At 41.7% G+C, this 20,641-nt stretch overlaps 1 protein-coding gene and 1 long non-coding RNA gene across 2 annotated transcripts; one reads left to right on the plus strand and one right to left on the minus strand.

Annotated features, from left to right (window-relative positions):
• Positions 1 to 4,341: 4,341 nt before the first annotated feature.
• vps26c (VPS26 endosomal protein sorting factor C) lies at positions 4,342 to 19,206 on the minus strand. Its single transcript, XM_080779611.1, has 8 exons — positions 18,998 to 19,206; positions 11,686 to 11,829; positions 10,190 to 10,339; positions 8,419 to 8,499; positions 7,558 to 7,632; positions 7,086 to 7,236; positions 6,399 to 6,551; positions 4,342 to 5,245 (listed from the first exon to the last, which is right to left on the minus strand). The coding sequence occupies exons 1-8, from the start codon at positions 19,052 to 19,054 to the stop codon at positions 5,163 to 5,165; spliced, it is 894 nt and encodes a 297-aa protein (XP_080635737.1). The 5' UTR covers positions 19,055 to 19,206; the 3' UTR covers positions 4,342 to 5,162.
• LOC308326595 lies at positions 15,139 to 16,101 on the plus strand. Its single transcript, XR_013965109.1, has 2 exons — positions 15,139 to 15,247; positions 15,589 to 16,101. It is a non-coding gene; the product is annotated as an uncharacterized lncRNA (long non-coding RNA).
• Positions 19,207 to 20,641: the final 1,435 nt, after the last annotated feature.

Below are 20,641 nucleotides of genomic sequence, written 5' to 3' on the forward strand. Positions count from 1 at the left end.
GAAAAAAATGACAAAATGACAAAAACGATGGGTTATAGCCCATGTTTTTTGAAATTTTGAAAAAAAAAGTTAGCCTCGTTTCACATCATTTTGGACCGTGGGCTATAGCCCATATCGTACGGCATACTATAGCGCGCCGTTTTTCATCATTTTTGAGGATTTGAAAAAAATGACGAAATGACAAAAACGATGGGTTATAGCCCATGTTTTTTGAAATTTTGAAAAAAAAAGTTAGCCTCGTTTCTCATCATTTTGGACCGTGGGCTATAGCCCATATCGTACGGCATACTATAGCGCGCAGTTTTTCATCATTTTTGAGGATTTGAAAAAAATGACGAAATTACAAAAACGATGGGTTATAGCCCATGTTTTTGGAAATTTTGAAAAAAAAAGTTATCCTCGTTTCACATCATTTTGGACCGTGGGCTATAGCCCATATCGTACGGCATACTATAGCGCGCAGTTTTTCATCATTTTTGAAGATTTGAAAAAAATGACAAAATGACAAAAACGATGGGTTATAGCCCATGTTTTTTGAAATTTTGAAAAAAAAAGTTAGCCTCGTTTCACATCATTTTGGACCGTGGGCTATAGCCCATATCGTACGGCATACTATAGCGCGCCGTTTTTCATCATTTTTGAGGATTTGAAAAAAATGACGAAATGACAAAAACGATGGGTTATAGCCCATGTTTTTTGAAATTTTGAAAAAAAAAGTTAGCCTCGTTTCTCATCATTTTGGACCGTGGGCTATAGCCCATATCGTACGGCATACTATAGCGCGCCGTTTTTCATCATTTTTGAGGATTTGAAAAAAATGACGAAATTACAAAAACGATGGGTTATAGCCCATGTTTTTGGAAATTTTGAAAAAAAAAGTTATCCTCGTTTCTCAACATTTTGGACCGTGGGCTATAGCCCATATCGTACGGCATACTATAGCGCGCCGTTTTTCATCATTTTTGAGGATTTGAAAAAAATGACGAAATTACAAAAACGATGGGTTATAGCCCATGTTTTTGGAAATTTTGAAAAAAAAAGTTATCCTCGTTTCTCATCATTTTGGACCATGGGCTATGACCCATATCGTACGGCATACTATAGCGCACCGTTTTTCATCATTTTTGAGGATTTGAAAAAAATGACGAAATTACAAAAACGATGGGTTATAGCCCATGTTTTTGAAAAAAAAAAAAAAAAAGTTAGCCTCGTTTCTCATCATTTTGGACCGTGGGCTATAGCCCATATCGTACGGCATACTATAGCGCGCAGTTTTTCATCATTTTTGAAGATTTGAAAAAAATGACGAAATGACAAAAACGATGGGTTATAGCCCATGTTTTTTGAAATTTTGGAAAAAAAAGTTATCCTCGTTTCTCATCATTTTGGACCATGGGCTATAGCCCATATCGTACGGCATACTATAGCGCGCAGTTTTTCATCATTTTTGAAGATTTGAAAAAAATGACGAAATGACAAAAACGATGGGTTATAGCCCATGTTTTTTGAAATTTTGAAAAAAAAAGTTATCCTCGTTTCTCATCATTTTGGACCATGGGCTATAGCCCATATCGTACGGCATACTATAGCGCGCCGTTTTTCATGACATGTCTATGTCTTAGAACCACCCTACAACAATGCACTTCTGTCACTGGTCCTCAAACTGTCTCGAGCGGGACATTATAACATGGGACTGGGAGATAGTGTATTTGTAGGCTATGTAAAAGTTGAATGACAAGTTAATTTCACCACAATTGCTCAGTTAGTATGAGTTTATGCATGGTCATTTATCAGACTACACTGAAAGAACGAACCATTGGCCTCAATTGCTCTGCCAAACCCATCTAGTGTAATTTACAGTTTAGGAGGACTAGTCAACTGACCTTCTAGATTGTTGTTGCTCTTCCATTTATTAATCCAGAGTGATGTATCTCGGAGCCATTTTTCAAAGCAAACAGTGTGTGGGGTTCTTCTGTGAAGACAATCTTTCTTTCATTTTGTACAAGATAAAAATCACTTCCTTGAGAGAAACTGGATTTGATTTGTCATAGCTATGCCATCGTCTTTTAATATAAAAAAGTCTGTACACAAATGTAACCTTGCAACGACTTCAAATAAAACAATTCATGGACAAAAATAGTCCATGGAGAAAAGAGCGTTTTAATGTCTTTGTACAAAATGTAAACATGAAACAATTCATGGCCAAATGGTCTGTTATGTATGATTTCGGTGGACAATATTTTAGACCATTTATTTTGACAGTTGAAGCTCTTTCAGTTCCTTAAAGTTTTTTTTTTATTTTTTAGTAAGAATTTCAAGTGGTTTGTGTGAGGATAGGAAAGTGTTTTCCACAAGATATAGTCTATATCAGTGATACTCAACCTCAGGCCCGCGGGCCACATCAGGCCCGCGGGACCATTATGACTGGCCCACCAATGAAAATCTAAAAAAAAAAGAAAAAAAGATCTGGAAAATGAAATAAAAATAAATAAATCTGAATGAAGTTATCTTTAATTACATTATTATAAGTAATACTATTAGAGTTGTACTATTACTCGAACGAAAATAAGGGGGGGGAGATGCAATGCAAATGAAAGACATATACTGTGTATCCCTATTCCCTGACATAATTTTATAGCTAAACGGACAGAATTCTATTTTATTTGAATGATGAAACCCAGCTGCCATTAATAGTGGGAAATGGAAATGGAAATTGCGGAAATGGAAATTGTGGAAATTGCGGAAATTGTAATTGCGGAAATTGCGGAAATGGTGCAAATGGAAATTGCGGAAATGGAAATTGCGGAAATCGTAATTGCAGAAATTGCAGAAATGGTGGAAATGGAAATTGCGGAAATGGAAATTGAGGAAATTGCGGAAATTGCTCTTCACTTATAGCTATCTATTTTCAGGTAGATTGTTTTATTTTACTCAGTCAGCCATATCACTACTCATTTTTTTTCATGAAAAAGGTCATAGCTGGGTAATCTATTTTCAGGCAAATTGTGTTTATTGTATTTTATTTTACTCAGCCATAACAATTTATTTTCTGTTAACCAACTTGCTGGCTGGCAGGCAGGCAGGCAAAGAGCTACTCATGTTATGTTATTATGTTATTATAACAGCTACTCATGTTATGTGCAATAATTTGTGCAGTTATGGAAACAGCTCTTTGTGTTTATGCAAGAAAACATTTGACAAAAACGATGGGTTATAGCCCATGTTTTTTGAAATTTTGAAAAAAAAAGTTATCCTCGTTTCTCATCATTTTGGACCATGGGCTATAGCCCATATCGTACGGCATACTATAGCGCGCCGTTTTTCATCATTTTTGAGGATTTGAAAAAAATGACGAAATTACAAAAACGATGGGTTATAGCCCATGTTTTTTGAAATTTTGAAAAAAAAGTTAGCCTCGTTTCTCATCATTTTGGACCGTGGGCTATAGCCCATATCGTACGGCATACTATAGCGCGCCGTTTTTCATCATTTTTGAGGATTTGAAAAAAATGACGAAATTACAAAAACGATGGGTTATAGCCCATGTTTTTTGAAATTTTGAAAAAAAAGTTAGCCTCGTTTCTCATCATTTTGGACCGTGGGCTATAGCCCATATCGTACGGCATACTATAGCACGCAGTTTTTCATCATTTTTGAAGATTTGAAAAAAATGACGAAATGACAAAAACGATGGGTTATAGCCCATGTTTTTTGAAATTCTGAAAAAAAAAGTTATCCTCGTTTCTCATCATTTTGGACCATGGGCTATAGCCCATATCGTACGGCATACTATAGCGCGCAGTTTTTCATCATTTTTGAAGATTTGAAAAAAATGACGAAATGACAAAAACGATGGGTTATATTATAGCCCATGTTTTTTGAAATTTTGAAAATAAAAGTTAGCCTCGTTTCTCATCATTTTGGACCATGGGCTATAGCCCATATCATACGGCATACTATAGCGCGCCGTTTTTCATGACATGTCTATGTCGCAGAACCACCCTACAACAATGCACTTCTGTCACTGGTCCTCAAACTGTCTCGAGCGGGACATTATAACATGGGACTGGGAGATAGTGTATTTGTAGGCTATGTAAAAGTTGAATGACAAGTTAATTTCACCACAATTGCTCAGTTAGTATGAGTTTATGCATGGTCATTTATCAGACTACACTGAAAGAACGAACCATTGGCCTCAATTGCTCTGCCATGTTTTTTGAAATTTTGAAAAAAAAGTTAGCCTTGTTTCTCATCATTTTGGACCGTGGGCTATAGCCCATATCGTACGGCATACTATAGCACGCAGTTTTTCATCATTTTTGAAGATTTGAAAAAAATGACGAAATGACAAAAACGATGGGTTATAGCCCATGTTTTTTGAAATTCTGAAAAAAAAAGTTATCCTCGTTTCTCATCATTTTGGACCATGGGCTATAGCCCATATCGTACGGCATACTATAGCGCGCAGTTTTTCATCATTTTTGAAGATTTGAAAAAAATGACGAAATGACAAAAACGATGGGTTATATTATAGCCCATGTTTTTTGAAATTTTGAAAATAAAAGTTAGCCTCGTTTCTCATCATTTTGGACCATGGGCTATAGCCCATATCATACGGCATACTATAGCGCGCCGTTTTTCATGACATGTCTATGTCGCAGAACCACCCTACAACAATGCACTTCTGTCACTGGTCCTCAAACTGTCTCGAGCGGGACATTATAACATGGGACTGGGAGATAGTGTATTTGTAGGCTATGTAAAAGTTGAATGACAAGTTAATTTCACCACAATTGCTCAGTTAGTATGAGTTTATGCATGGTCATTTATCAGACTACACTGAAAGAACGAACCATTGGCCTCAATTGCTCTGCCAAACCCATCTAGTGTAATTTACAGTTTAGGAGGACTAGTCAACTGACCTTCTAGATTGTTGTTGCTCTTCCATTTATTAATCCAGAGTGATGTATCTCGGAGCCATTTTTCAAAGCAAACAGTGTGTGGGGTTCTTCTGTGAAGACAATCTTTCTTTCATTTTGTACAAGATAAAAATCTTTTTGCACAATAATTTGTGCAGTTATGGAAACAGCTCTTGAAGTACATTTTGTATTGCGTTTGTGGTCCCATGTTTGGTCCGTCTTCAGTCATGTGGTCTCCCCGTCTCACACTCGACACAGCTTCAGTGGAAAGTTCTCTGTGATCAGGTGATCGTCGTGAAGGACGATGACAACGTTCACCTCGAACTCTGCAGGAGACAAAACATGTGGTGTTCAATTGGGCTCTCTATGCACACAAGAACCTGGGTCCCTACCTCCTTCACAGGTGTTACCGATGATACTAATGAAGGCTCTGTTCCATTCTGGTCAGGGTGCTGCTGGTGTGGGTGTTGTTGGCTCACTGGAAACACTGCTACACCAGTGGGTCTCAAAGTGTCCTTCAGTGGGTTTGAAATGGCCGTGTAGTCTGAGAGTGTAAGGGTCCATTTAGTTCCATTCTGTACACTCTCAGAGTTATGGGGATCCTTGAAATTAAAAAGTTTGAAAACACTAAATGGAACAGATCGTTCATTATTATACAATTTAGGCATTTAGCAGACGCTCTTAGAGCGACAGTATAATTGGTAACCCCTTGTGAAGGAAGTATAGGGAGAGTTATTCTTTGTATAGAGCCTATCGGCGACAAAACTCAAATAGCGTGGCAGGCTTGAAAAGAAGTACCCGTTGTAAAAAAAGGTACTTTATTACAAAAAGGTTAAAACGCCAACATGCATTTGAAATGACATAATTGACACGAGGTAACAATGCAGACCGTTTGGCTTTCATTTGAGGTTGAGGCAGCATCAGATGGAAGGATATAAAGGATAGCCCTTTATTTATACCCTGTGTTAGTGGAACAAAGTGGCTCAACTGAACATCAACATGTACACAAACCTTATGGGTTAGAGTAGCAGTCGGGATGTTTGTGATAATCAGGGCTCCACACGTCTCAGAGGCATACTGTATGCCCGGAAAAGTAACTTTTCCATTATAAAATGATAGGTAAACTTGTAAAAAAAAAAGAGTAGCATTGTTCTGTATAAATAGCTTATAATAATATTATATGCTATTTATGAAGAACAAGTTCTGGGGCAAATGCATTCCGTCTTCAGTGAATATTATTTACTGAAGACGGAATGCATTTGCCCGCTGGGCAACCTGAGAGCAAACTCCACTTTCCCGACAGTTTTATATATACACGCCACGGGCAGTCGGGCAACCGTTAAGAGTCAACCCCTGCCGATAAGTTCATGGATTTATGTAAATCTTTGATGGTCCCACTCCCCAGGAAGATTAGCCGTCGCCTGGCCGTCAGCCGCTGGGGATCCACTGAACAAACGATAGAACAGCGATACGACGTACCCACTTTAAAGTTGGTGGTTTCCAGGGTGGGGCAGGTGAACAGCCTGGGGAACACCATGTATATGGGGATGGAGAGGCCGTGGCAGATGTCCCCTTCTGCTATCTGGATGTTCTGGATCTCCGTGGCGTCCCTGGCGTAGCCTTCCGCACAACCTGCAAATTGACGACATGCGTTGAATTAATTAACAACACTGTGTGGCCTTCGACACAACCTTTACATTTTAACCCATTTAGACCTGAAGACAATTCTACAAATGCCTTCTAAATCCTGACAGTTTTCTGAAAAACCCTATGTTTCTATGTCAGTGGTTCTCATTTCATGTCAAGGACCCCAACAAATATATGTAATTGGCCACCGACACCCATCTAAAAATATGTTGTTCCAGGGACCTCCCAGAAGCAAATACAGCGGCCAAATACATATCATTTGGGGGGTTCTTGACATTTGTAGAATCGGCCTCAGGCACTAAAAGGAATAGTTTGCCCATTAAAAATAAGTCAGTCAATAAACAACGACGCACTTTGAGCTTGAGGATCGGCTATTTTTGCTTCGAACTGTATGCACCCCTGCTGTAAATGAAGCAGACAGTTACCCTGCTGTAAATTAAGCAAACAGTTACCCCACCCCTGCTGTAAATGAAGCAGACGGTTACCCCACCCCTGCTGTAAATGAAGCGGACAAGTTACCGCAGGTCTCCACTCTGACCAGCTGCAGCTCAATGCTCTTGATGGGAACCTGGGAGTTTTCCACCATGATCTCTCCGGTGAGCGGCTGGCTGATCACGCAGTTGGTGGCGTCCAGGTGGCCACGGATCACAAACTTAGGCAGCGAACTCCTCTGCGGTAAAACAACAATGTTCACAATAGGATTAAACCCATTCTGACCTGAGATCATAAAAAATGTCTGTTTGAAAATGACAGTTTTCTGAAAAAAGCTATGTTTCCAGTCGTTCTTCGATTTTTCAAAAATAGCAGACCTACAAGCTCGTAGCGCGCCACTCGGTGGCGAGCTTGTAGATCTGCTATTTTTCAATAGCTAAAGCATAGCGTAATGCTAACACCAAAAGCGGTTCCCGCCCAAAAATGGGTTAAAGAACTCCTCTGGCATTGAAAGCAAAAAAAAATAATGGTTCACAATAAGATGTCTCAGTGTGCTGACCTCTCGAACGTTGTGCAGAGTGTCGGGGGTGATGGTGAAGTCTACGGGAGTGGGCGTCAGCTTGGCTTTCTGCGCCTGAGAGGAGCAAGCAGGAGTCAACACTGTGTAAAATGGCCGAAATGTGTATACAGTAGTAGGGCTCAGTCAAATTCTACAAAGTAACACTAAACTATATCTAAAGTTTTTAAATAATTGTAGTGTAGTAAACGTGCAATATTTGTCTCTGAGATGTAGTGGAGTAGAAATAAAAGTATTGGAATTTGGAAATACTCCAGTGAAGTACAAATACAACCACACTTTTTTATTTATTATTATTCCTGAGAGGAACAGCCAGGAGTTAAGCTGTGCTCACACTAGCAGCAACCAATGACAAACCGGAGTTGAACACATTGTATGCACCATTGATCAACCTGAACATTGTGTCAGTAATAATCAGAACATGGAGGGACATTTTCCAGTAAAAGTGGTGTTATCAGGGCCTGTTTGTTTGATTGTGCCTCGACGGAGCGGGGTGGGGCGATTGAGTATCTGCTATCTGCGTGCCGGTGGTGGGGGTGGGCCGGTCCGAGCCAAAGTTAGGGCCACATTTTTTACCGAGTCCAGCTATATGTGACCGTTTCTGACCGAGGATAAGTCATTGATATTTTATTTTCGTTTTCTCATGTCATGTGAAAGCAGGGAATCAGCTTCAAATTGACATATTGGTTGTTCAGTTTGACCCAGTTTTGGAGAAAACAGCGAGTCCACTTCTAACATTACACATAGCTACATGTTTAGCTTTGACATTTATTTCAGACATCCTATAGTATCCACATATTGTGTCACCGTGTGTGTGTTGGACAGGTGACAGTGACCTCTCACCTGACAGTGCACCATGAACTCGCACGTCTTGCTCAGGTCTTTGGCTAACAGGGAGCGCTTCATGTCACAACGTAGAGTATACTGGGAACAAAAAAACATGCTTCATTATTCAACTAATCGTAAAGTTATCGATAGACTATGTGTGAATAGCCCCCTAATGCACACACGCAGTACTGAGAAAGACTTTGTACACGGACAACAGTTGTATTGTTTATATATTTTTGTAAAGCCTTGTTTGTTTGTTTTTTCTGTTAACTGAAATGTTGGTTTTTTTCCTTTACATTCTCATTTCTCATTTCTCTGATTAGTTTTAGTTTACTGCAATAACCCTGCTCAAGACACGTTCATACCAAGCCAAAGGCAATTTAAACACACTGTTTAAATGAATACGTATTAAATTAATAATGTAATATAGATCTGTGTTCCATTTTAACCCATGGAAACCATCTGTGTCACTTTAGATTTTAGCGTTGATTTCAGTATATTAAAAAACAGCAGCTATACAAGCTGCCAGCACGTCACTTAGTGCCACACGAGCTGCTAGTTTTGACCATTGTGGAAACAATCTTGTGAGAACTGCTGATTTCACTTCTAATCTTATCAACCTAATCACCAGTATGTTCTTCCTAGTCTGCATTTCCACATACTGCCTACCGCGGGTAGGAGACTAGGACATTTCCACATACTGCCTACCGCGGGTAGGAGACTAGGACATTTCCACATACTGCCTACCGCGGTTAGGAGACTAGGACATTTCCACATACTGCCTACCGCGGGTAGGAGACTAGGACATTTCCACATACTGCCTACCGCGGTTAGGAGACTAGGACATTTCCACATACTGCCTACCGCGGGTAGGAGACTAGGACATTTCCACATACTGCCTACCGCGGTTAGGAGACTAGGACATTTCCACATACTGCCTACCGCGGGTAGGAGACTAGGGCCCTTTCTGAAACCAGTCCCTTGACTTGAAGTGCTCTCGGGAGGTTCCCTCGTCAGGAAGTGCACCTCCAGCTGAATCAAGTTCCCTTGATTAGGGTGCTGGGTATAAAAAACAGTTTGGAAATACACTCGCCCTCCTTGTGCAGAAACAGGAAACAGACACCATTCGTTGCCATGGTTACCATCATGCAATTGTGTTACCTGTTATTTTGTTTGTACAGTTATATTGCATTGCATCGTGTATGTTTGTGTGACATGTGGATTTCATTAATATGGAAAAAGGAAATACAATTTTTTTTATATATATATATTTTGGCGGGCCGTCGCAATAACAGTTGTTTTCACTTGCTGAAAATAGATGAGCGTTGTAGATGAGCGTTGTGGGCTTGTAGATCGTCCATTTTCAGCATGCAACTAGTCCACTAGTCCCTTCCTAACATTTTAGTCTAGTTTTTATTTGTTTGACGGAATCGTCAGCATATTTAGTCCTAGTTTTAGTCACCATGGCCTAGTTTCCATTTAGTTTTCGTCAGGTAGTCGACGAACATTTTCCCGTCTTGGTTTTCAGTCGACGGAAACAGCACTCCATGGTAGGTCTCATAGACATAGAGTACCTGTATGTTGACAAATACTACATGGTAGGTCTCATAGAGATAGAGTACCTGTTGACAAATACTCCATGGTAGGTCTCATAGATTACCTGTATGTTGACAAATACTCCATGGTAGGTCTCATAGATTACCTGTATGTTGACAAATACTCCATGGTAGGTCTCATAGATTACCTGTATGTTGACAAATACTCCATGGTAGGTCTCATAGATTACCTGTATGTTGACAAATACTCCATGGTAGGTCTCATATAAGACCTTGTTGTTCTTGGTGTTCAGGGGGAACTCAAAGGGGATCTCCGTCTTGCCTCCGGGGACCTTCCCTGCCTTGGCCACCTCCATGTTGACATTGATCAGCTGGATGGGCTGGTTTCAGCACAGCGAGCGAGATAGTCAAGACAAACGTGATCATCACATTTATACAAAATACTAAAATCGGGTGGAAACCTTATATGTGCAAAACGGGGGGAAAATAACACTATGTTTCAATGCATGCCATTGCCATGTAGTAATTATTTAGTGACAAGCTCTTCTTAATCGTTCTCTTTGTTTCAAAACCTATAAACACACATCCATTTTCGCTTTAAAATGTCTTTCTTTAATTAGCTAAAATCATATTGTGTCGCACTGTGAGCTTGCACACGCACACGCACACACACACACACACACACACACAAGCTTGTAGGTCTGCTATTTTTGAAAAATCGAAGAACGACTGACAACATAGCTTTTTCAGAAAACAGTCATTTTCAAACAGACATTTTTAGAATCTGATCTCAGGTCAGAATGGGTTAAACAAAAGAAGCCTGTTGGCTGCTGGACTATTTGAGTAAATTTAGCGTACTCTTTCACCACGGACCCACGGTATTTCAAAAAGAAGGTATGGAAGCCGTTGACCTCATGATCCACCATGACACTGTTAGTGTTATATGTGTGTGGGACATTAAGCTTTCATGGGTGGCTCAGGGGTGGCTGGATGGTAACCGCAAGGTCGCCCGTTCGAACCCGGGCTCCCCCAGAGTTAGTGTCGAAGTGTCCTTGACTCGGCTGACCCCTAATTGCTCCTGATGTGCAGGTTGGTGCCTTGCATGGTTTCCGCCGCCATCGGTGTGTGTGTGTGTGTGTGTGTGTGTGTGTGTGTGAATGGGTGAATTGATGCACAATCTATGTAAAGGCGCTATATCTTGGATAAAGGCGCTATATAAATGCACCATTTACCACACATGGCAGTGAATGGAGCCCACTGGACCAGCTTGTGAACGAACATTATTTCTGAACAATTGAATTTGGGACCTTTGTCATAATTGGGTTCACTATAAAAGAAGACATACTGTATCACAGGTTGCTTTCTAATCACTTGCTTTTCAACGTCCACGGTACATCATTTTATAAAAAGGTATAATTTCTGTCTCAGGCAGAAACGAACGGGAAACGGTGGACAGTCTCGCGATACTTGATACTACACGTTCAGAAACGTACTTTGTGGTCTTTAGATACCTCTATAAAATGACACAGTGTATGAGTGTATACATCGAAAAGCAACACAACAGACATTCAGAAATAGTGTTCATGAGCTGGTCACCGGGCTCTCATAGACTCCGGTGAGTAGTTTGGCTCCCATGGTGAGACGGATCTGCCGTCTGGAATTGCGTGATAGCGGGGAAAATGTCGTTGGGTGTCTTTATCTTCTTTTTCATACACCTTGCACTGACCTTAACAGAGTTGTAGAAGGCCTCGAACACGCCCACGCTCTTGGAGCTCAGCTGGAGGTTGACCACGCCTTCCATGGTGAGGGAGATGCCTTGATGCTGAACCGCCTCTTTAAGAGCCAGGACCACCACGCCTGCCAGGACCTCCTGAAAGACCACGTGACATAAAGAAGGATAGAGACTGAACCGGCGCGATAGCTCCCCCGCTATTCATGTCAGTGGAAGTTGCTCAGTGGCGTTTTGAAGCACCCGGAAGAACCGTCTACTTCCGCATTTGACCACCAAATTGCATTTTAGGAAAGTAAACTATACATGATGCGATCGAGTTTTCTAAGGGTGCGTTTTTCCTATGGAATATACATGAAACATCACAGGCAGCCACACGGCCTGTATGTAGGCAAATAATTTAGAACCTCGTAGATGGATTTGATCGATTCTGACATTTTCAATTGAAAATGTCAGAATCGATCAAATAGGCCTGATGCTGACACATGGAAACCCAACACGTCATGTCATGTGATAGCCCTGGTCCAGTGCTTACAGCGAGTCTCTCTCTGACGCCCTGTGGAAGTCCCTTCCGCAGCCATCTGGTGATATTCTCACTCCCGTGCGAGTGTTATAATAAATAATAATAATAATAAATAATAATAAATAAACAAAACGACGTAACTACTCACCGACACAAAGCCTGCTAGACCTTGGTAAAAGTCTATTCTCGAAGCTGGGAAGCATCTCAGGTCCCCAGCTTCTCTCTAAAATACACTTTGTGCCATTTTAATAACGCAATGTACCCTGAATTTACCGGGCAGAGTAATTTCTTCGGGTTTTGCCCAAGGAAGCTCTGAGAAGGAAGTGAAGTGGTCACGTGACTGGGCTGCGCCATGACACTTTCATGGACACTTTCATGGGAGCCAAACTACCCGGAAGTTTGGCAGAATGCATTGGAGTCGGTTAGTCAATGAGAGCTCAGTGACCAGCTCATGAACAAACATTATTTCTGAACAATTGAGACCTTTTGTAAAGTAATCACTTCTGGAAAATAACAGAAGACATGTAACACATTATTGTCTGCTGTGTTGTTATTCGATGTGTACACTGTGTAATTTTTATAGAGGTATGGTATCTCTATAAAAATAGAGATACCATAAAGTACAAAGTACATTTCTGAACGCACCAAGTATCGTGAGACTTCCCACCGTTTCCTGTCTGGCAGCCAAATATCGCGATACTTCGGAGCCAGAAACGATACCTGCTGCTGTTTAGATCCTCTGATAAAATGATATACTGTGCACTCTGTGCACATTGAAAAGTAAGTGATTAGAAAACAACCTGTGATATGTCTTCTGTTATTTTCCAGAAGTGATTACTTTTCAAAAGGTCACAATTGTTCATGAATAATGTTTGTTATGAGCTGGTCCAGCCGGCTCCATTCACTGCCATGTATTCATTGCACTTCCTGTGTGAGTTTGGCCAAGGACTGTCTAAAGAGGACAAGAAGCGAAGACCGTAAGGGCGCCGCCATGTTGATCACATGGTGCTCCATGGAAGGAAAGAAACATGCGCAGTTGAGACCAAGAAGTTGGACATGCATATGGCACAAATGGCCCAGCAGATGGCTGTAGGGAAAGTAGGGACGCTTGTTATTTCTCACTCTTCTGCCAGCCTATATGCTGAAGCCAGCTTGGCTCAGTGCTCACCATGAACGGACTGATCAACAGGCAAAAGTTGAAAACCACTGTATTACATACAAATTATATAGATATATTATAGTTGCACTGATCATGACACGGCTGTCTCAGTCAGTCCGTTCATGGTGAGCACTGAGCCAAGCTGGCTTCAGCATATAGGCTGGCAGAAGAGTGAGATACAAGCGTCCCTACTTTCAGCAAGGTCTTTAATCACCTCACGCCATCTGCTGGGCCATTTGTGCCATATGCATGTCCAACTTCCTGGTCTCAACTGCGCATGTTTCTTTCCTTCCATGGAGCACCATGTGATCAACATGGCGGCGCCCTTACGGTCTTCGCTTCCTGTCCTCTTTATACAGTCCTTGAGTTTGGCCAAAGAGATTCTATATAAAGAGGCGACACTCTCATTAAACCCCATAGTAACAACCAGCGCCCAGTGCCTCCGCCATATTGGTGTGATGACGCAACTTCCGGTTTCTCTAAAAAACATGGGTGCGTTCGCAAATGCTCACCGGGAGCTCACTCTCGTATTAGTTTGCATTGCACAGTGCGCTCTTTCCGAACGCTTCCAAAAAGAGTCTTTGAAGTCATTCTATTCCACTTTCAAGATTATCCTCTCCCGCCGCCATCTTGGTTTGATGACGTCAAAGCGCTACCGATGCGCCATCTAGGAGAAGCGTCTGACTGCAGGCAGGATTGATCGATCAAGAAGTCTCTGCGAGGGGGGAGGGCATTGATCAGGAAGTATTGCAAGGGTGGGGGCGGTCCATGGGAGCTTGTTGTTGTCCGCATGCCATGTCCGCTTATTATAAGCGACTTGTATTATTATCGTTATTTGTATTATTATTAATTTAATATGCTGCTATGCTTCTAGCTCTGCTATTTTCAAACAGTTGATGAACATTAGATTTAAATGAGCTAATCTGTTGCAATTTGTTGAGTGGCTTCTTTTCAACATTTCTGTTGCAAAATCTGGCACCACTTACACTATTGGGTTACTTATATTACAGCCCGTTTGCTGCAGTTCTTTCCACTTTCCAGACTCTTCTCGTTCTTACTCCGCAAGGTACGTAAACCAGCAAGACAATATTAATATTATAAGTATAACTTAATATAAATGTAAACGTTCTGCAGTGCAAACTATAGCCTTATGAACAGGAGTTAATGAGTTTGTTTTTCTTTCTTTCTTGCCTGCTCGAGTAGCTTAGCCTCTTAGCTAAATACCGGACAGATACAAAGGTTACACCGGTAGCTAACACTCGAGTAATAACACAACAAGCAATATTCCGATTCTAACTTATGAAGCTAAACTACCATTAATGCACCTAGCGTTAGGAGTTAAACGGGTTTGTTTTCCCCCTTATATTCTGTTTTTGTAACATGCACTTGCATTATTTTGTTAGCTGTTATGTTCCATGAAATTAGTTAATGACACAGGAAAACTCTTCACATAGAGCATGTCTGACATAAATATGAAATAATTTCTTAAACATGTAGCCAAAGTGTTAGGTTATTCATTAGCAGCAGCTAGCATGGCTGCATACAACATGCATCCCTGCTTCTGGTGACATATTATTTTAATTTGTGAGGTCTGTTAAATGATGGATCATTTTTATTAGTTTAATACTTAAAAAAAAAAGATTACTGTTATTGTTACAGCATAGGCAAATTGACAGATCTATGGACTTAATGCCTGTCTACAGATGTAGATTATCTGCTCTGCAAATTCAGTGTAATTGTTAAAATTGTCTTGTTTATTTTTATTAACAGATGCATCGTTCCATATTGACCACCAATGAGTCTGTACAGCTCAAACAATGTACAACCTGCTGTACACTGTACCACTGCTCATATTAAAACTGCAATCGCTTTTGAAGGTATGTATAAGCTTGTTTTTTATTTTTAGGATGTATGTCTGGATGTACTGTAGAGAGGAGGCATTTTCATTATCTTTCAAATTGACATTGGGACTTATTCAGACTGTTGGCCTTGGCCAGGCAGGGTGTGTTATTCATGCACTCATTTCACCCAGGTTCCATCTCTGCAACGCATGCAATTTGTGTGTTCAGTCAGTGAGTCAGTCTAGTGACTGCCAGTGGTCTATGAAGGATGGATCTCCCCTTAAGTACATTTGAAATGTAAGAATGAGTTGGTGCTGTGTGTGTATATTATATACTGTATATTAATTTGTCATATTGTATGTCTCCCCTCCCTCTAGATCTGCGCATCATTAGATGCTGTCTTAACTGCAGATCAGATACATCTCAGGCACACTATCATTGTCCCTGCGGTGTAAGAACACCCTTTTAAGGGCTGATGCGATGAGAAAACACCTGCCGAAGTGCAAACTCTATTCAGGTCAGCTGTCCAGCCCTCCTCAGTCTGCCAGCCCTGCGATGCACAGTGGTCAGTCTGCCAGCCCCGCGATGCACAGTGTTCAGGCGCCCAGCCCTTCTGAGCCCTCTACCCATTCCAGATGCCCGTACTGCTCTGCTTGGCTGCAGAGTGCATCCAAGCAAATGTACACAATGTTAAGGATGTTTACTTTGTAAAATGCTTTATCTGGGCTGAATTTGTTCTTTTGCCCACCTCTGGTGTATTATCAAACATTTGCAATGCGACTGTGTGGTAAACCCTTAATATAAACATAGATAACGTGGTTGTAATTGATACACATTCATTTGATTACAAAGTTGTATTCTTTAAGCAATAAAGAAAAGGATAAAAGGTTTTCACTATGTTGTGGCTCTATTGTTGTTTCCAAACACATGCAGTGTTGCAGGCTTTCTGCTTGTTTTATTGAATTGCCACTTCTCCCAGGTCCATGTACTGCTCTGGAAGTCCATGTTGGTACCTCGCAGGTGGGTGGAGGCTGCTATGACACGTGTAATATGATACCATGAACTATGATAAGTGTAATAGTATAGTGTGTAGTGTAACGGTGTAGTAAGTGTTTATGAAGATGTAGAAACCATTTAGACGTTACTTTGAATCACAAAATATGTATTGTATACAGAGTTTCCATAATTGTGCCCACAGATTAAAGCACTGTCACACTATTCATTGGTTTATACAAGTGTTATAGTCTGACATCCAGGAGTGATCAAATGTGATAGCAGTTGCCAGTTTCAGAAGAGAAGCAGAGTGAGTATACATACTGTTTTGGGGTAATAGTCTGAATATGCAAAACCACAATACCACAGTGTCGTAGGGTTAGTGGGTTATAGCCGGGTTTTAATAGGTAACAATTATTGAAAAGAAAAAAATGTTATAATATACTGTACCACCATGTACCATAGATGGACATGACCAACATAATACACCAACAGACAGCCGGAATTGTCCTGGTCCCCATAGGCCTACTGAGTTTAGGAGGACGTAGAAACCAATTTTGACATGACCCCAGAAGAGCAGTTAAACATCTAAGTTAACCATCTAACCTCCCCGAAAAGGCCTGTCTGTCCTGAACTCTTATCCATATTTATACATTATGGATAATTAGTATGGACTTATTTGGCTCAACTGCTGTCATACCTCACATGGTAGTGATATTGTTGGAGCGCAGAGTGAAGGTGACTGCATATCTTTTACACCTACTGCAGCAAGTGTAGGCTATATGTTACTACTCCTTAGTCCTTACTAAGTTACTACTATGACCAAACAACCTATTTATTATCCATCCAGATTGTTGAATTACTGTGGAACAAACTATTGAAGAGACTTTATTGATAGTGCCTCCTAAGAAACCAGGTGGGACCACAAAAGGGTTGCTCAACCTTATGCCTGGAGTGCTCTCCAGTGAATGTCCAGCAGTCTGTGATTAGGCTCTCTATATATATATATATATTATAAAAGTCACTACAATATATATATATAGATTGATTAACATGCAGTTTGCAGAATTACAGTACATTGAGTGGACGACACCATAAAGCAGGGGTTACCAAACTTTTTTGGACCAGGTACCCCTTTTGGGTAGGCACTCGGGGGGACGCTGGGGAGGCACTGGGCAGACACTGGGGAGGCACTGGGGAGACACTGGCGAGGCACTGGGCAGACACTGGGGAGGCACTGGGGAGACACTGCGGGGAGGTACTCAGGGGGACACTGAGGAGGCACTCAGGGTCACACTGGGACAGTGGTGAGGCAGTAGGCACTCAGGGGACACTGGGGAGGTACTGGGGAGCCACTGGGCAGACACTGGGGAGGCACCATGGCGGACACTGGGGAGGCACTGGGCAGACACTGGGCAGACACTGGGCAGACACACACACACACACACACATGATTTTTTTTTTTTTTGTCAGCTTGGGTACCCCCTGGCTATGCGTCGCATACCCCTAGCCCGCGGACCCCACTTTGGGAACTGCTGCCATAAGCATTACACTTGTTTACAATAGGGCCCACGATTCCTCCCGTCCAAAACGGCCCAGAGACGGCCGAGATACGCCGGGGACCCCCGCGGACCCCCACCCGGGCACGGGGCCGAGTCCCTGAGGGCGGCCCGGTCGCAACGAGATCCCCCCCGGCCAAAACGGACCAGAGACGGCCGAGATACGCCGGGGACCCCCGCGGACCCCCACTTGGGCACGAGACCCACGGGGCCGAGTCCCTGAGTGAGGAGGGAACAAGGGAACGCCCTTTTCTGTTTCCGTTTATCTGTTTCCGTTTCCGTTTTTGTGTTTCCTCTACTCTGGTTGATGTTGACTAACCCCGCCCCGTTGACTAACCCCGCCCTCGCAGAGACTTCTTGATCGATCAATCCTGCCCTGCAGTCAGACACTCTTGCCATCTAGTGGTGATTCCAAATATTTGAGAGTGTCGCCTCTTTATATAGAATCTCTTTGGTTTGGCTCCCATGAAAGTGTCCATGAAAGTGTCATGGCGCAGCACAGTCACGTGACCACTTCACTTCCTTCTCAGAGCTTCCTTGGTTTTGCCTGCGCCGATCTGGTTGGATTCATTTTATTTAATGATTAAAATAGTGCATTTTAGAGAGAAGCTGGGGACCTGAGACGCTTCCCAGCTCCGAGAATAGACTTTTACCAAGGTCTATCAGGCTTTGTTTCGGTGAGTAGTTACGTCGTTTTGTTTATTTGCTGGGATTTGAAAATCCTCGCACGGGAGTGAGAATATCAACAGAGGTCTGCGGAAGGGACTTCCACAGGGCGTCAGAGAGAGACTCGCTGTAAGCACTGGACCAGGGCTAGTCATGTGATTCCAGTCTCGTGACATTAAGGAAAAGGAAGCCACTTTATGGACTGAATTCCATGGTTGATCTATCCTCAAAATGTAACGCAATCACACAATAATATTACAACACGAAAGCACAAAGATATAATAAGCAACATAATACAATAGTATAACCCGATATTATAATAACCTACGTATATTTTTTTTATCACAGTGTGTACAATGGGCACATTTCAAACGAAAGCACAAGTAAGTCAATATACAAAACCTGTTACTTTGAGAGGACGAAACCATGATAAAGCACTAAGACTGCATGTTCAATTCATCAGAACATTTAAAGGCGTACCGATAATTCTATGAAAAACAGGGGATCATGCCGTGCACACACTCATTAAAGGTTAATGGGATATAACCAGATCGTCCACTGCACTCACCCCTTCATGATAAACCTTGTTTGCTCGTTTCAGTCTGATGTCCAGAGAGACGCTCATTGTTGTTGTGGGTCAACATGTACATCAACCACGAATTGAGCTAGATCAATCGATCGATCGATCTGGTTGTGATATAATAATCTTAATAATGAAACAGTATAGCTCACTGAAGCTCTTCTCATACGCTTTATTATTTACTTCCTAAGAGTAAGTTGTATTCTACTATTTATTTTCTGGGAGTCTGAGACGCTGCGAGGCGCTTTGCTGCCCCACGCAGGCCCTGCTGCAGTACTGCCCTTGTTTTACCCTCAAAGATGTTGTTGTGAGTGAGTTAAGATGTTGTTGTGAGTGAGTTAAGATGTTGTTGTGAGTGAGTTGGGTTTAAAAGAAGGCAGGCAGGCAAGAACAAAAACATGGTAAGGTAATACATTTAAAAAAAATCACACACGTGTGAACTGAGTGGTGCAATTCCCCCCCCCCCCCCCTCTCTCTCTCTCTCTCTCTCTCTCTCTCTCTCTCTCTCTCATTACACAGCACTACCCCTCCCTCTGTTTCTGCCGCCCCCTACTGGTATAAATCAGTAACATACTCAGGCTCATGTGCACAGGTACACACACACACAGGTAGGTACATGGACATTGCTGATTGTAGGAGTGGTTGCACCACTCAAAAAATGTCATCATGAATCATACATAAGCTAAAAACCTAACAGTGGAATATGTTGCTGTCCCACCATTGGGTATTTTGTAATATTTTATTTTATTGCTTACCTTTCTGAAAATGTATAATATATGAACATTATAGGCTATGTATGTTTATTTGGGTACATTGTATTTGTATGCTGTGTGTGGTGCCTGGGCTTTTATTGCTGTTCATTATGACCTAGAAGGGCATGCAGGAGCCCTGTGATTAGAGTGAGGCAGCATTGATTGGACCTGTGTGAGCTGAACTCAGGCAGAACAAGCTGTGTTTCAGTGGTGTAAGGAGCTCTTCCCAAGTCTAAAAAGAGTGTCCTTAAATAAAGAATATAAGAGAAGATAACGTAGCTCTCCTAAAATAATCTGCAGAAGGCGCACACGGAATGTTACATGTTGTTTCTTTGTTTGTAAACAGTGTTGTAATTCTGTCGATTGTTTAATTGTTTGTGTACTGTATTTCATTGTGTTGTTTAATGTTTATATAATGACATCATGATTGACTGACAACAAGGACATTGTGTTTAAAAAGAATATAATAACCTTGAGATATCATTTGGAGCGTTTGTTATTCTGCTGGATAGGAGCGGTTACAGAATATAATGAAACTATGCATATACACTATAGTGCTATGTAAAATGCTCTTTTAGTTACAGAAGTTGAGCCTATGCATACACCTGTAGGTTGTCAAGGTGCTACGGCAAGTGCTATGGGCTATGGAGTCTGAAGAGGTGGGTTTTCAGACTACGGCTGAAGATTGGGAGTGAGTCTGCAGTTCTTATTGCAATGGGAAAGTGCATTCCATAGTTTTGGAGCCAGAAGGGAGAAGAGTTTGGGACGTGTGGAGCGTTGTCCCGGCGTTTTTAGCGAAGGTACTTCCAGCCTCCCTGCGTCAGCTCAGCTGATCTGAGTGCACGGGAGGGTGTGTAGGGTCCGATCAGACTTGTCACTT

This window comes from Protomyctophum bolini (assembly GCF_963924005.1).
Source record: "Protomyctophum bolini genome assembly, chromosome: 13".
NCBI classification, from domain to species: domain Eukaryota; kingdom Metazoa; phylum Chordata; class Actinopteri; order Myctophiformes; family Myctophidae; genus Protomyctophum; species Protomyctophum bolini.

Excerpts from the sequence above, each read along its gene's own strand:
- vps26c (XM_080779611.1), bottom strand. The coding sequence starts at position 19,054 with ATGAGCGTCTCTCTGGACATCAGACTGAAACGAGCAAACAAGGTTTAT. Across the intron at positions 11,830-18,997 it reads ACAAGGTTTATCATGAAGGG|GAGGTCCTGGCAGGCGTGGT; the intron begins GTGAGTGCAGTG and ends GTGGTCTTTCAG. Across the intron at positions 6,552-7,085 it reads GGTCAGAGTGGAGACCTGCG|GTTGTGCGGAAGGCTACGCC; the intron begins GTAACTTGTCCG and ends GTCAATTTGCAG.